This window comes from Podarcis pityusensis (assembly GCF_964106645.2).
Source record: "Podarcis pityusensis genome assembly, chromosome: 10".
Taxonomy (NCBI): Eukaryota; Metazoa; Chordata; class Lepidosauria; order Squamata; family Lacertidae; genus Podarcis; species Podarcis pityusensis.
This window is the reverse complement of record NC_138035.1, coordinates 56,028,874-56,043,639: the sequence shown is the minus strand read 5'-3', so window position 1 is coordinate 56,043,639 and position 14,766 is coordinate 56,028,874. Positions and strand designations below refer to the sequence as shown.

Here is a 14,766-nt window from a genome sequence, read left to right as displayed (position 1 = left end):
AGCTGATAAAACAGCCATTTTCTGTTCCTCTTCAAACATGACTTTGGCTGATTAACATCCTATTCCCTTTTAAATGTGTTAGTGGAAGCAGGTGGGGGATGGGTATGGGGTCGCAGCTCTCTTCTCGCTTTCAGGCCAAGGAAACCAGCGTTTGTCCACAGACAGCTTTCCGGGTCATGTGGCTAGCATGACTAAACTGCTTCTGGTGCAACAGAACACCATGAAGGAACCCAGATCACACAGAAATGCCATTTACCTTCCCACCACAGCTGTACCTATTTATCTACTTGCACTGGCATGCTTTTGAACTGCTAGGTTGTCAGGAGCTGGGACAGAGCAACGGGAGCTCACCCTGTCGCAGGGATTCGAACCGCCAACCTTCCGATCGGAAGCCCAAGAGGCTCAGTGGTTTAGACCACAGCGCCACCCTATTATACCACCCACCTGACTGGGTTGTTGGGTAGCTCCCAACAAAATATAGTAAAATATAGTAAAAACGCATCAAACACTAAAAACCTCCCCTTCAGCTGTCTTTTAGAATTCAGATAGCTGTTTATCTGTTTGACATCTGCTGGGTGGGTGTTCCACAGGGCGGGTGCCACTACCGAAAAGGCCCTGTGCCTGATTCCCTGTAACCTCACGTCTCGCAATGAGGAAACCACTTCATCGCACCAAATCGTATCCTTGGCTCTATTTACTTTCCCTGATATTTTTGCTTTGCTGTCCTCCGGGACCCCATCCAAACAACAAGTACTGCTCAAAATTGCCCCAAACTATCTTGTTCCATAATACAGGGAGCGGAAACTGTGGCTCCAGATATTGCCGGAATTCAGCTCCCATCAGTCCCAGCCAGGAAGGCCAACAATCAGTAATGATGGGACCTGGTGTTTGGCAACATCTGGAAGGGAACGAGTCCCTGCCCCTGAAATAAGTGAAACAAAACTCCTGCATAATAGCAAGAATGTGATAGGCTTTCTGTGAGGAAAGTGGTAACAATTAGTAACAACATTAGCGCAGGAGTCTTGCACAACTGAAGTTATGGTGTGCATTTTTCTGTTTGCTGCTTTCTGTTTCCTGTCACGGTAGGTAAGGAAGTAGAGGAGATGCATTTTTATATTCGAATGCTATGCTTTATCTTCCCACATCCTGCTCCTAATTCCTACTGAAGCCCCTGAGATTGTTGTCTGTCAATGAAGCTAAAGCTGTTTCCCTGCTTCTCCCATGGTGAGAAATGGACACCTCTTAGTCACACATAGGAAACTGTGTCTTGGGGGCGGAGAACGACACAGTCCAAATTCAATATTTGCTTAATCTCTTTAAGCAGTGTGAGAGACTTTGTATCACTCTTGCCAGGAATGATTTATTCCGCTTCAGATGACAGTAACTCTTTCACAACCGCTCTGAGAATGTGACACTTTCTGCGTCACCGAAAGCCCTTGGCAGATTTTTCTCTCAGAGAAAGTGGCTTTTGCTACGACTTCCCCTCCATTGTGCCCGCTGAATAAACACTGCCTATTGGAAAGCCTGAAAGGTGATCGTTTCCCCTCTTCCTCATCCCTTTTACATTACTAATAAAACAAGTAACAAAGACTATTTCAGTTTGTATAGGAACTGGCCTGGACATAACAGCTACAACCATCTAGAACAGGGGTCACCAACCTGGTGCCTTCAAACACACAGGTGCCCACAAAGGCCTTCCTTGACACCCACGGGACCCCACCTGAAATTAGGCCTGAAAGCATTTTATTGTAACCAGCAGAAGAGGTTGCAGAGTGTTCTGGGTTGTGGGGTTTTGTGGAGCCCACTAAAGTTTCTCCACTTTGCAAATGTGCTGACAGCCCCCCAAAAGTGAGTGACCTCTTATCTGCAATGTAAAAGCTCGCTTATGCTTCGTATTTCCATACAATGCAATTGATGATCCAATGAGTTTGGCTATGTGAGTAAAAATGGAAGAAGTTAGGTTATGTGAATGACGGCATAGTTGACTCCTTCGGATAATTTGTGCAGGGATTATTACGATGACATTCTTGGCTCTGCTTGTACATGTGAAAACCAATAGTTTGGGACTGGGATATCCAAAGGTCCTTTGATAGAATCCCCTTCACCCACTGGGCTAAATATAAGAGGCATTCTTAGCATCCCATAACCCTCCATGGCTTGGTGGATGGGAAGCAAAGCAGGGCCTTCTGTTCTGTGACACTAGGTTGTGAAACTTCATCCCTAAATACATTTAGTTGGTCTCCTCTCTCTCTCAACTTTATGGAGTTTGAGAGCACCATATTTTCCAATCTAGCTTTTATTTTGATTTAAAGTCTTTGTCTCCCCCGTTGATTAAGCTGCAGCTGTTATCTCTTTCTTGATTTTATTCAATATCACTGTTTTATTGTATTTAAACTATTTGTATTGTATTTGAATTGCTTTTGTTGTAAGTTGCTTTGTGGGCCCTTTCTAGGCCCAAGAAGCAGCATACAGTGGTACCTCTAGTTACGAACGCTTCAGGTTATGAGCTCTGCTAATCTGGAAGTAGCTGCTCTTGGTTGCAAATTTTGCCCCAGGATGTGAACAGAAATCGTGCGCCGGAGGCACTTGCGCAACGGGAGGCCCCATTAGCGAAAGCGCGCCTCAGGATAAGAATGGTTTCAGCTTAAGAATGGACCTCCGGTACAAATTAAGTTTGTAGTCAGAGGTACCACTGTATAAATAAGCATATACATAAATATAAAAGATTAAAAAATAAAATTGTGAATCTGACTAAGGGCAGATTCACAACTGTACTTGCCATACCCAAACGTGTCATTTTTGGCATGTCTCATGGTCATTATCAAACATATCAAGTACATATGGGCTTGTTTGCAGTAACACACTTATCATCCAACCCTAAGTGTGTTTACAGAGTTCAGAAGGCCTTATTCTCCAGTAAGTCTGCATGGGATTGCAGCCTTAGACTAATTCTCCAGAACTGCTGTCACTTCAGGCGTTATCTGGGAGTAAATCCCAGTTCATTCCACCAGAACTATTCTGGAGAACGTGCTTAGAAATCTGGAAACTACAGAAGGTACTGCGTGTTGTTTAGTTAGCAATAACTATATCAGGTTCTTTCTCTGTATTTCAGCAGGTATATTTTTCCCTGGGATGAGAAATATAACTTCCCTAAGGCAGGGAATGTACATTTCGGCTTTTGTTTTCTTATGTGGGGCAGTGGTTTCTTAAAGATGGCGGTGTTATCTGACTTGGGATTAGCTTCTTTAAGATTACTGGGTGTGGTGGCACAAAGGCAAGAGACGAAGCTATGTCTGGCATACCTCTGTTTACACTTGGTTTGCTGCATATTAAATAAGGAATTTAAATATTTTGAACTCCTGTGGTGGCAAAGAAAACAGAAGTGAACAAACCAGTTTTCAGAAGAGAAAGGTACCTCCATGGCACAGGTGATACTTCTAAACAAAATGCTGCCCACACTAGGTTTTCATGTGCCAATTCAGCTGACTTTCCTAGGAATGCTGCTTCTTTTTGTAAAGTAATTTTCAGAATTAATTTCCTTTAGTTTCTTAATCCGGCCAAACATTTAACTGACATCACACCTTTCAGATCAAAATCCATTAATGAGATACAAGGAAGGGGGGAAAATGAGGAAACGGGAAACTTTACATGCAAACAGACAAAAGCTTGTGAAATCCCAAAATCTCCCTATTTTTTTTATATATTGCATAAGGAAACTGCAAATATGGAACAGGATACAACTCCTGTCGGGGTAATATAGCCGCTGTCACTTCCATCCTATTCAGACACTATAATAATAATAATAATAATTTATTATTTGTACCCCGCCCATCTGGCTGGGTTTCCCCAGCCACTCTGGGCGGCTTCCATAGAAACAGAAAATACAGTAAAATATCACAGAGTAAAAGCTTCCCTAAACAGGGCTGCCTTAAGATGTCTTCTAAATGTCAGGTAGTTATTTATCGCTTTGACATCTGCTGGGAGGGCGTTCCACAGGGCGGGCGCCACTACCGAGAAGGCCCTCTGCCTGGTTCCCTGTAGCTTTGCTTCTCGCAATGAGGGAACCGCCAGAAGGCCCTCGGCGCTGGACCTCAGCATCCGGGCAGAACGATGGGGGTGGAGACGCTCCTTCAGGTATACTGGGCCGAGGCCGTTTAGGGCTTTAAAGGTCAACACCAACACTTTGAATTGTGCTCGGAAACGTACTGGGAGCCAATGTAGGTCTTTCAAGACCGGTGTTATGTGGTCTCGGCGGCTGCCCCCAGTCACCAGTCTAGCTGCCGCATTCTGGATTAATTGTAGTTTCCGGGTCACCTTCAAAGGTAGCCCCACGTAGAGCGCATTGCAGTAGTCCAAGCGGGAGATAACTAGAGCATGCACCACTCTGGCGAGACAGTCCGCGGGCAGGTAGGGTCTCAGCCTGCGTACCAGGTGGAGTTGGTAGACAGCTGCCCTGGATACAGAATTGACCTGCGCCTCCATGGACAGCTGTGAGTCCAAAATGACTCCCAGGCTGCGCACCTGGTCCTTCAGGGGCACAGTTACCCTATTCAGGACCAGGGAGTCCTCCACACCAGCCCGCCCCCTGTCCCCCAAAAACAATACTTCTGTCTTGTCAGGATTCAACCTCAATCCATTGGCCGCCATCCATCCTCCAACCGCCTCCAGGCACTCACACTATGAGCAACTCTCCCTTATCATAGCATCCATTGTATATATCCATTGTGGGAACAGGGTATTTGATTTTAATATACTAGCATTTGAGTGGAAATCAAATCTGTGTGTGCTTTTCCTGTGGTCAGAGCTTTTAAAGATCTCTAGATGAATCTGGCAGTCCAAATGACTTCTCTCATCCCTTTTCAGTATCGTTGCATCCTCCTGAATGCAACATACATTGGCCTCACAGAATCATCAGTGGACAGTGTCATTTAGCTGTCAAATATGGAGAACAGTGAACAGGAACACTACATAACTGGAAATTACAGGTCTTTTGGGATCTGATCTCAACGTAGACCAAACATCCCTTGGACACACTGACTCCTGTGGGCATCGATGAAAGCATAAGCCAAGAAGTATATTGCAGGATTGATTCCTTACAGGAAGCAATCTCAATACTGGTCTCATGCCCAACATTTAGAGTTGTTATTGATCTCCCTAGGAGTTCTGCTCATGGGTATAGGTCAGCAGATGGTTCAGCTCATTGTAATGCTGACTTTTTGTTGCTGCTCTCTTGTTTCCTGCTGGATTTCCTACATTGCAACTGTTCTTGTCACAGGATATATGAATACTATGCAACTGTAATTAAAAGCAGCAACTGTCTATAGGAAGGGAGTTCTTGGTTTGCGGGCGGGCTTTGTTCTTGTTTTTATTATGTATTTTGTGTATTTTTTATCTTGCATTTTTACTTTGTGAACTACCCTGTTTAATAATTTTTTTAAAAAACTATACTTCATTTCAACCTTACTTATGACCTCTGTAAACTCATACAGTGGTACCTCGGCTTAAGTACTTAATTTGTTCCGGAGGTCCGTTCTTAACCTGAAACTGTTCTTAACCTGAAGCACCACTTTAGCTAATGGGGCCTCCTGCTGCCGCCGCGCCGCCGGAGCACAATTTCTGTTCTCATCCTGAAGCGAAGTTCTTAACCCGAGGTACTATTTCTGGGTTAGCAGAGTCTGTAACCTGAAGCGTATGTAACCTGAAGCGTATGTAACCTGAGGTACCACTGTACATGAATGTGGCCTGAACCTACATATGTTCATGAAGGTCTCATTTAGTTCCCATGTTTACATACATAAATTTACAACCTAATGAGAGGGAGGAGAGTTAGAAGAGGCAGCAGATACCCCAAGTGCCATAGGCGAGATGGCCAGGTTGCTCGCATACAACACCAATCTTGGCTCGACTGCACAGGCTGCCAGTTCGTTTCTGGGCCCAAATCAAAGTGCTGGTTTTGACCTATAAAGCCTTAAACGGCCCAGGACCCCAATACCTCAAGGACTGCCTCACTCCATATGAACCAATCCAGACACTACGGTCATAATCTGAGGCCCTTCTGCGTGCCCACAGGAGCTCCTGGGAGTGACAACATGAGAACAGGCCTTTTCTGCAGTGGCTCCTCATTTGTGAAATGCCTTCCCCAGGGAGGTTCAGCTGACAACTTCATTATACTTCTTTAGGTGCCAGGCAAAAGCGTTCCTCTTCAACCAGGCCTTTGGCTGATTAACATCCTATACCCTTTTAAATGTGATTGTGGGAGGGGAATTAATTGTTTTGTTTTGATGTTCTCATTGTGTATTTTTTTTGCTGTGAACTGCCCTGAGATCTACAGGTAGGTGAAGGGCAGCATAATTTTTTGATGATGATGATGAAGAAGAAAAGGAAAAGGACATGGGTTGATTGCTCAGCTAGCAAAACTGGAATATAAAAATTTAACTTGGGTAACCCATTTAAAAACAGGTTGGAGCAAGGGGGTTTAGTAATGCAGAGTACAGTGGTACCTCGGGTTAAGTACTTAATTCGTTCCAGAGGTCCGTACTTAACCTGAAACTGTTCTTAACCTGAAGCACCACTTTAGCTAATGGGGCCTCCTGCTGCCACCGTGCTGCCGGAGCGCAATTTCTGTTCTCATCCTGAAGCAAAGTTCTTAATCTGAAGCACTATTTCTGGGTTAGCGGAGTCTGTAACCTGAAGCGTATGTAACCTGAGGTACCACTGTAGAAGGTACTACAAGTTCAACTTCTTGCTAATGCTAGCAAGCCACACATACCCTAAACTGCATTCTTTGATGCTTATAATTGTATCCAAATGGAGTAAGCGTTGTCTTGCCACTTGCTCTTCTCAAAGCTTCCCTTTCCCCATTTCACATTATTTTCTAATAGGAGGAAGATGGACCACTAAGAACAATGCTTAGTGTTGCCATGAGACTCCTTTTTCCTTCCTGACAAGGATTTTGTGTCTTTTACAGGCAGTAACACAAGAGGGCCACTAAATTGCAACTGTACTCCATTTTTTACATATTGAAAGTAGACAGGTATGAAGTTCATTTAAGTGATATGAGTAGACTGCGGTTCCAGGAAAGTCAGAACAATTCTGAGGCACACAATATTGTCAGTTCCCAATTCTTTTTAGACACACTGAATGAACTCTAATGCCTTGAAGTGTTGGAGAGCTAATGCCTGCCACTGAGAAGAAATTTATGTTATGTGGAAGTAATTTCCTGGGAGAGCCTAGTGAGGTTTCTTGAAAACCTTCCTGAATGGTTGACCGCTGCAATTAACAGCAGGAATTAGAGGCAGGTCACCTAACGAATTCAACCATCTTGATCCAGTGTAAGAAAGCTCTGTGAAGGAAAGAAACCACTGAGAGTAAGCAAGGAAAAACTTATTATTTTTTAAAATGAAACAGTGAACTGGGGGACAGGATGTTACATTTGAACGTAACCTCCAGAGTTTTAAAAATAAATTTGCATCTCTTCCGGGGAACAGGGAAAGAGCAAACAAATATTAAAATTTGGTTAGAAGCAGGAACACAAAAGGCTTTCTTTGTTCTGTTGCTTACTTTTAAAAGTGCAGCAGGGGAGGTAGTAGACACACCAATTTATCAGTAACTGAGAACCTTGGAGGAATTACTTTAAATTTCTTGGCAAGTGTTGAATGTGACTATGTTAAGCCAGTTACCATTAGTAAGAAATGAACAGGTATGTTAGCCTGAGCACAGAGCAAACATTTCAGTATTTTTATCGAAGAGTGGGTTCAAATGCAGTGTTCCACACAAAAAGTTTGTCATGGAAATGACCAGACTCTGGACTTAAGTGGCCCCTGAGACCTGTGTTGTTGAACCATTTAGAAACAATGACCTCAGCACTAGTAAATTCAAGAGATATGTAAGTAGTAAGTGGACAATTGCCAAGAAAGTCTACCACAGTCACACTTGGCTTCCAAAGAGGAGTTAAAAAAAAGGAAGGGATTGGTAAAAAGGAAGTTGAATAGGAAAGTCAAGATGGTGAAATCTCCCCAGAATGATTGAGGGTGGGTATTCAAAACCACAATAATAGCAGCTTAACTGGAATGCAGACCAGGAGAGGTACCACCCAGGCGAAGAAGATACTGTACCAGCTATTAAGAAGCTAACAGAAGCAAGAAGAAGCATTACCAAACTTAAAACCATGGAGAGACCTGGTTTGAACAAAGACATTGGATTCTTATCCCATTATACATGACTAAGCCATTTCTCACCTTCTCACCCCTTGCCTTTTCCTGTAAGACCTATTACAGTCGTTAAGAGTCGTCAGCAGGCTCATCTCAGCTATCTGCCAATCTCCCATTCCCACCACCCTTCTGAGTAATACCCCTCCCCACCTTCTCACTATATAGAAGGATCTGGCAACTTCTGTTTCAGTGTATCTGAAGAAGTGTGCTTGCACACGAAAGCTCATACCAAGAACTAACTTAGTTGGTCTTAAAGGTGCTACTGGAAGGATTTTTTTTATTTTGACTATGGCAGACCAACACGGCTACCTATCTGTAACTAGAAGCAAGAAGACTTCCTTCAGAAAATGGAATACTTGCCCATATAAGGAACACAAACTTGGGCAAAAGGAATGCAAGCAGACAATAAGGGATGCAAAAAATAATAATGATAACAGCATTAACAACAATACTTAAACATTATTTAAATACATTTGAAGCAGGAAACAAGCCATGGAGGCAGACAGACCTTGGAATGACAAGGGAGATGTGCTAAAGAAGGAAAAGGCAATTGCTGAATTAATCCTTTATTACAATTTCATTCATCTTTGAACCGGATTAACTTTCTTAAGAAAGGCGTATAAGGAACTGAGGTAAATAGCAGTGATAGGAAATTAAGGTGTGGGCCTGTCTGACAAACTAAAAACTAACACGTTACTGGGTCCAGATAGGATCCACTCAAGAGTTCTTACAAAACTCAGCTATGAAGTTGCTAATCTTTTAACATAATTCCACCAATGTCTTGGGTAAACAGATACATTTTTACTTCATGACAGAAGCCCAGTATTGTGAGGGTTATCCTTGTGTCCAGGGGGAGGGAATTCCATCACTAGGGTGCCACTACAGAGAAGGCCCTGCAAACAGGGAAGACAAGAATGCACACACATTCTGTCCTACTCTTAAGTCTTATATCTATCTGGTCTGGTTTTATTTCTTTTCCACTTTTCTAACTTTAAATCAATTTGAAGTTTAGTGCATCAACAAAGTACAATTTTGGGCAGATTGATTTATGTAAAAACTTATTTTACAGGCTAGTGTAAATTTACCTGAGGTATTACTCCAAATGCTTTTCTCCACTGTTGCACAGAGACGGTGTTCCAGGAGACATCATCAATTTGAATATCTCCTTCTGTGGTCAAGAGTCTTAAAAAAGCAAAAAGCAGCGTACTTTTCCCTGAGCCAGTTCTTCCTAAAAGACCCACCTGCAATATTTATAAACATAAATTAATGAAGAAATCGCTCTCATAAATTAATCATTTGCGTGCTAGAAATTAACAGAAGAGCAGTTCAGAGAAGAATGTTTTGTGTTGAGATGGGCTTGAAACCATAAATATTAATGTAACAGCAGGAATGTGCACAGCTTCTGATGATATGGTAGAATCTGTCCTTATAACAAGAACATATTTTTGCCCTAGTTTTGCTACCTTCCCCTTGGCATCAAAATTGGGCAAACGTCCAATCATATGAACCACAGTTCAGTCATAGTTCATAGTTCAGACCAGTGCTATTTTACTAGAGAAAGAAGAGCCGGAACTCACCATGAACACCCCCCTTTTTCTCTTATAATGGCAATGGTGCCCACCTGAGAGGTGCCGGAACTGAGTTCTGGTGAGTTCCGGCTGGGGGGAAAAAACCCTGCTTCTAACCAAAACTGGAAACTCATTTATTTTATTTTATTTTATTATTATTTTTGAAACTCATTTCTGCAAATATTGTATGTTATTCTGGCACCAAAGTGCCAACCAGGAGCTTTATCTATCTAAACGATGTTTCTATATAAGTTATTGATTTCCAATAAAATCATTCTGCACTGGCTCCCGGTGGAGTACAGGGTCAGATTTAAGGTGCTGCTTGACCCTTAAAGCCCTTCACGGCCTAGGACCCTCGTACCTACGGGACCGCCTCTCCTGGTATGTCCCACGGAGGACCTTAAGGTCCATAAATAGCAACACCCTAGAGGTCCCGGGCCCTAAGGAAGTTAGATTAGCCTCAACCAGAGCCAGGGCCTTCTCAACACTGGCTCCGACCTGGTGGAACGCTCTGTCTCATGAGACCAGGGCCCTGCGGGATCTGATTTCTTTCCACAGGGCCTGTAAGACAGAGTTGTTCCACCTGGCCTTTGGCTTAGAATCAGTTTGATTCCCTCCCCCTCTTTCTTTCTCCTTTCTCCTCCTGTGAAGAGGCTGCATCCTAATGTTTTAATGTTGTATTTTAATCTTGTTTTTTAAATTGTATTTTAATCAACTTGTTTTTATTATTGGTTGTTAGCCGCCCTGAGCCCGGTCTTGGCTGGGGAGGGCAAGGTATAAATAAATTTTATTATTATTATTATTATTATTATTATTATTATTAATAGTGTCATAAGAGAATATCCTAAGACTTCCCCTGTCTCCTCTTCCTCCTTCAGTCCCCTGTATGCCCCCAAATATGCTATAGAGGATTGAGGGACAGCAGGGGGGAGGCCAGGCAAGAGACCCCATTGCATCTGCAGGTGTGATATTGTATCTCACCTACAATGTTTTCAATTTCAATTTGATATTGTGTTACTAGCACACTACCCTATATTTTTCTTTTCTATATACAAACTTACATATTTATTAGCAAGCCTTCCCACCAGACAAGCAGCGAAACAAAGAGACAGCGAAATCAGGTAAATGTACAGAAATAGGAAATAAAATTTATTTTCTGGATATTTTACCCATCCTCCATGCTTTTACGGCAAATTCTCATTAACTCTCTGCTCTATCTATGCCCAGCATTTCTAGAAACTGTGGGTTCCTTTTCCAAATACCCAGCAAATGGGCTTTCCCTCTGTTCCTGCACAACTCACTGCATATTAAAATAATGTGAATAATTATTGTGAAATGTTCCTACATGATTTACTGCATATTAAAATAACTTCAATATTTATTGTGACGTGCTTCAGGTTAGTAATCAAGTATTACTTTTCTTTTAGGAATAGTGGTGGCACTTGCTTGACAGCGGATTAACTAAAACGAGTTTAATTTAAAACATTCTTACCCTTTGTCCTGGACTTATTGAAAAGGAAATATTTTCGAGTACGGCCAGTCCTCCATCTATGTACTTGGCCGTGAGATTCTTCACTGTCATTTGCCCGCCAGATGGCCAGACAGTCTTTTCTTTTGCATGCCTATTCTCAATTATGAGGGTGCGTGAAAGCTCTCCATTTTTCAAAGACGGTGCAGTTTTGGATTCTTCTGTTGGCATATCAATAAACTTAAATACTCGGCTCACTGACCGCATCTGAAAAGCAGACCAAGAACCACTGAAGTCATTTTTTGAAACATCTTTTTCCCCCCCACACACATAGCTTGACACAGAAGCAGACAAACTTCACCCTATTGAGTTTGATGTCAACAAATCAATCTTTACTTTGTAGTGTATAAATTGTGAGGACAAAGTACTTGGTTCTCTGACACTTTAATATATATATATATATTCCCTATTAATTGTATGTGATAGTGTTAAGATGAGCAGCGGTAGCCTGCTTCTGCCACAGTTGATTCTTTAGCAGGGCTATTCTTAAAAAGAGTTTCTGAAAGACAGTTATTAGTTTATCCTGACCTTTCAGCTCTTAGGACAACAATGGGACTTGTTCACCATGGGAAAGCAAACCTCATGATAAAGAATCTTTGTGCGTTAATGGTGGGAAAGTACTGCAAGTCTTTGTGGTTAACTGGTTGTTTTTCTGCTTGTGTGGCTGTCATGCAGTCAGACTTCGGAAAACACTGTTCCTAAGTCCTGATTGGCACTTTTGATTCATTTACTTTGGTCAGAAAGTTCAAAGAAAGGCCACTCAGTTATCCATATGTTGCTCATACTACTACTGAGTTGTTGGAAGCAAAAAGAATAAAAGAAAAACTTTATTCAAATAAATGAGCTGTGAATGGCTTGCTCATTAACTACCACTAACTGGTAAATGAAAAGATAGAATGTAGCCGGGACAAAACCAATCATGTGATGACTGAAATTGTGACTCTGAAGAAGGCAAGAAAGGGAAGAAGCCTTGTTCCCTTTCTATTAAAAAAAAAATAGCTGATTTAATGAAGCTAGGGGAGTGGCAAGAAATAACTAATGTGAATTGAATTTAAAAGCGAAAGGAGTTCAAGAAAGTGTTTTGTTTCCCCCCTGAAAGAGACACATCTGAAGTCACAGGGGAGAACAGTAAAGCCTCTCCTCCTCCCAGGAAGGGAGGAGTTGTGAACGGGAGACGATTCCCGCATCATGCAGGGGGCGCTCCGCCCCTGCTTCAACTCCAGAGCTGGCGCATCACGCTCCTCCCCGGTTGGGCACCCAATAGGGAAGCTCGGCGGGGGCGCAGCTTGCTGCTCAAACGCAGCCGTGCCAGCCATCCCCACCATTGCGCACACATTTTCTTCGAGTCACAGGGGAGAACAGTAACATTACTGCTGAAAAGAAAAGAAAGCTGAAGCTGAAGCAAGATCCATGTACATCCAATATCCAAACAGCAAAGGCATGATATAAAATATGACAAATAATAGCAGAAATGCATTTGCAAACACATTTCTAAAGTAAGCAATTAAAGTCACTGGTCTATCATGCAAAACCAGTTTATTATGAAAAGAATAAACTTCAGTAAGCCTCAGGCTTCTGTCAGAGTTATCTCACTTACAGAATTATAAGGGAAAAGATAATCTAGTTTGTATATGTACCTTGGGAGAAAAGCGATGATAAACCTAGACAGCATCTTAAAAAGCAGACACACCACCTTGCCAACAAAGGTCCGTATAGTTAAAGCCATGGTTTTCCCAGTAGTGATGTATGGAAGTGAGAGCTGGACCATAAAGAAGGCTGATCACCGAAGAATTGATGCTTTTCAATTATGATCTGGAGGAGACTCTTGAGAGTCCCATGGACTGAAAGAAGATCAAACCTATCCATTCTGAAGGAAATCAGCCCTGAGTGCTCACTGGAAGGACAGATCGTGAAGCTGAGGCTCCAATACACTTCATGAGAAGAGAAGACTCCCTGGAAAAGACCCTGATGCTGGGAAAGATGGAGGGCACAAGGAGAAGGGAACGACAGAGGACGAGATGGTTGGACAGTGTTCTCGAAGCTACTAACATGAGTTTGAACAAACTGTGGGAGGCAGTGGAGGACAGGCGTGCCTGGCGTGCTCTGGTCCATGGGGTCACGAAGAGTCGGACACGACTAAACAACAACAACAATATGTACCTTGGGGGACAGGAGTTTCTCATCTGTCTTGTATTTCTTGTGCTATACTCTGATGTGGTGTTTAGTGGAGTCCTGCTCTGCATATGTAACTCCTTGTGTGATGATGCAGAGGGGGGAAGCAATGTCCCAAAGCAAAAGTATGCACACCAAAACTGCCCTTAAAAACTGATGGAGAAAGGTCATTGATTTAGCAGAGGTCAGCTGAGACCAAGCGAGAGGAATGGGCAGCAGGTTTGAATGAGTGGTGTGTGTTTTTTAAATTGAGGGAATAATTATAACATTCAAAGTACAAAGACAATGTACACAACATATGTATATCTCTGTGGCATGGAAACATCTGCTTAGCTCCAAATCCTTTGCAACAAATTTTGCATCAACCGTTTTTCACTACAACGCTATATTTCCAGTTCATCAGCCTAACATTTTGTAATTGATGAGGAATCCAATATAGCCCACATATTATGCATTTTTTCTTTATTCTTGCTTGAAATTATGCAGCACTTTTAACAAATTCTTTGTAAGGACTAATCATCACACCTGAAAATATCATTTGAGCAATTAACTGCAGAGACCCAGAGGATGTCCTATGTAAAAAAATACATGCATAAGATTTTACAGGGCATTTAGATACTTCCTCATGAGCTCATGGAATTTGAAAGCAAAAATCCAAATGAAAATGTTCATGGGGGAAATAATTAATTCCTTTTTTTTCTCCCCAGAAGCTATGTAGATCTGTGAATGGCCAACACCATTAAATGAGATAGACAGCAACAGTGGAATAATTTGATGACAAAGGCTGTAGCATATTATGCACTTCTAGTAGATTTTTCCTGAAATTAATATTTAGTGTTCTGTATTAATATTCAGTACCCTTCAGCCAATGTGATAGTCCTCTTTCTGAACACCATTTGAGTCTGCAATTTGAGAAGTCTCCCTGCTGGCATGCAATCTAGGAGTGCCAGAAGCAAGTAGCAATTGCAATGCTAGGGTGGCAATTTGAAAAACACGGAAAGGAAGAAAATGCTAATGTAACAGATGCTTGGAAAGGGGTGGTAGGTGGGGAGGAAAGTAACAGTGGAAAAAATGTTGTCATCAGAATTATTGGGGCAAAGCTATGAAATACAACATATCATTATGCAATACAGATCTGCAAAATACGCAGCTGTAATGTTATAAAGATTTCTGAAGGAGATAAGTGGAAACATAAAATAAATAAACAGCAAGAGTGTTGGCTGAAGCCAAAATTATGAGGGCTGAACAATGGAAAGTGTGTACTAAACTGACAAAAAAAGAAGGGTTA

General features: G+C 42.1%; 1 protein-coding gene across 3 annotated transcripts in view; it reads right to left on the bottom strand.

Moving 5' to 3' along the window:
• The window catches only part of CFTR (CF transmembrane conductance regulator), a 93,181-nt gene that overhangs the window by 13,712 nt on the left and 64,703 nt on the right, over positions 1-14,766 (bottom strand). For all 3 annotated transcript variants that reach the window (XR_013991147.1, XM_081023455.1, XM_081023456.1), the window contains 2 exons: positions 11,271-11,513; positions 9,296-9,451 (listed from right to left, as the gene is read on the bottom strand). Coding sequence is in view for 2 of the 3 variants with exons in the window: in XM_081023455.1 (XP_080879581.1) it covers positions 9,296-9,451; positions 11,271-11,513 (399 nt within the window). In the remaining variant the exon portion in view is untranslated. The remainder of the gene's footprint in view (positions 1-9,295; positions 9,452-11,270; positions 11,514-14,766) is intronic.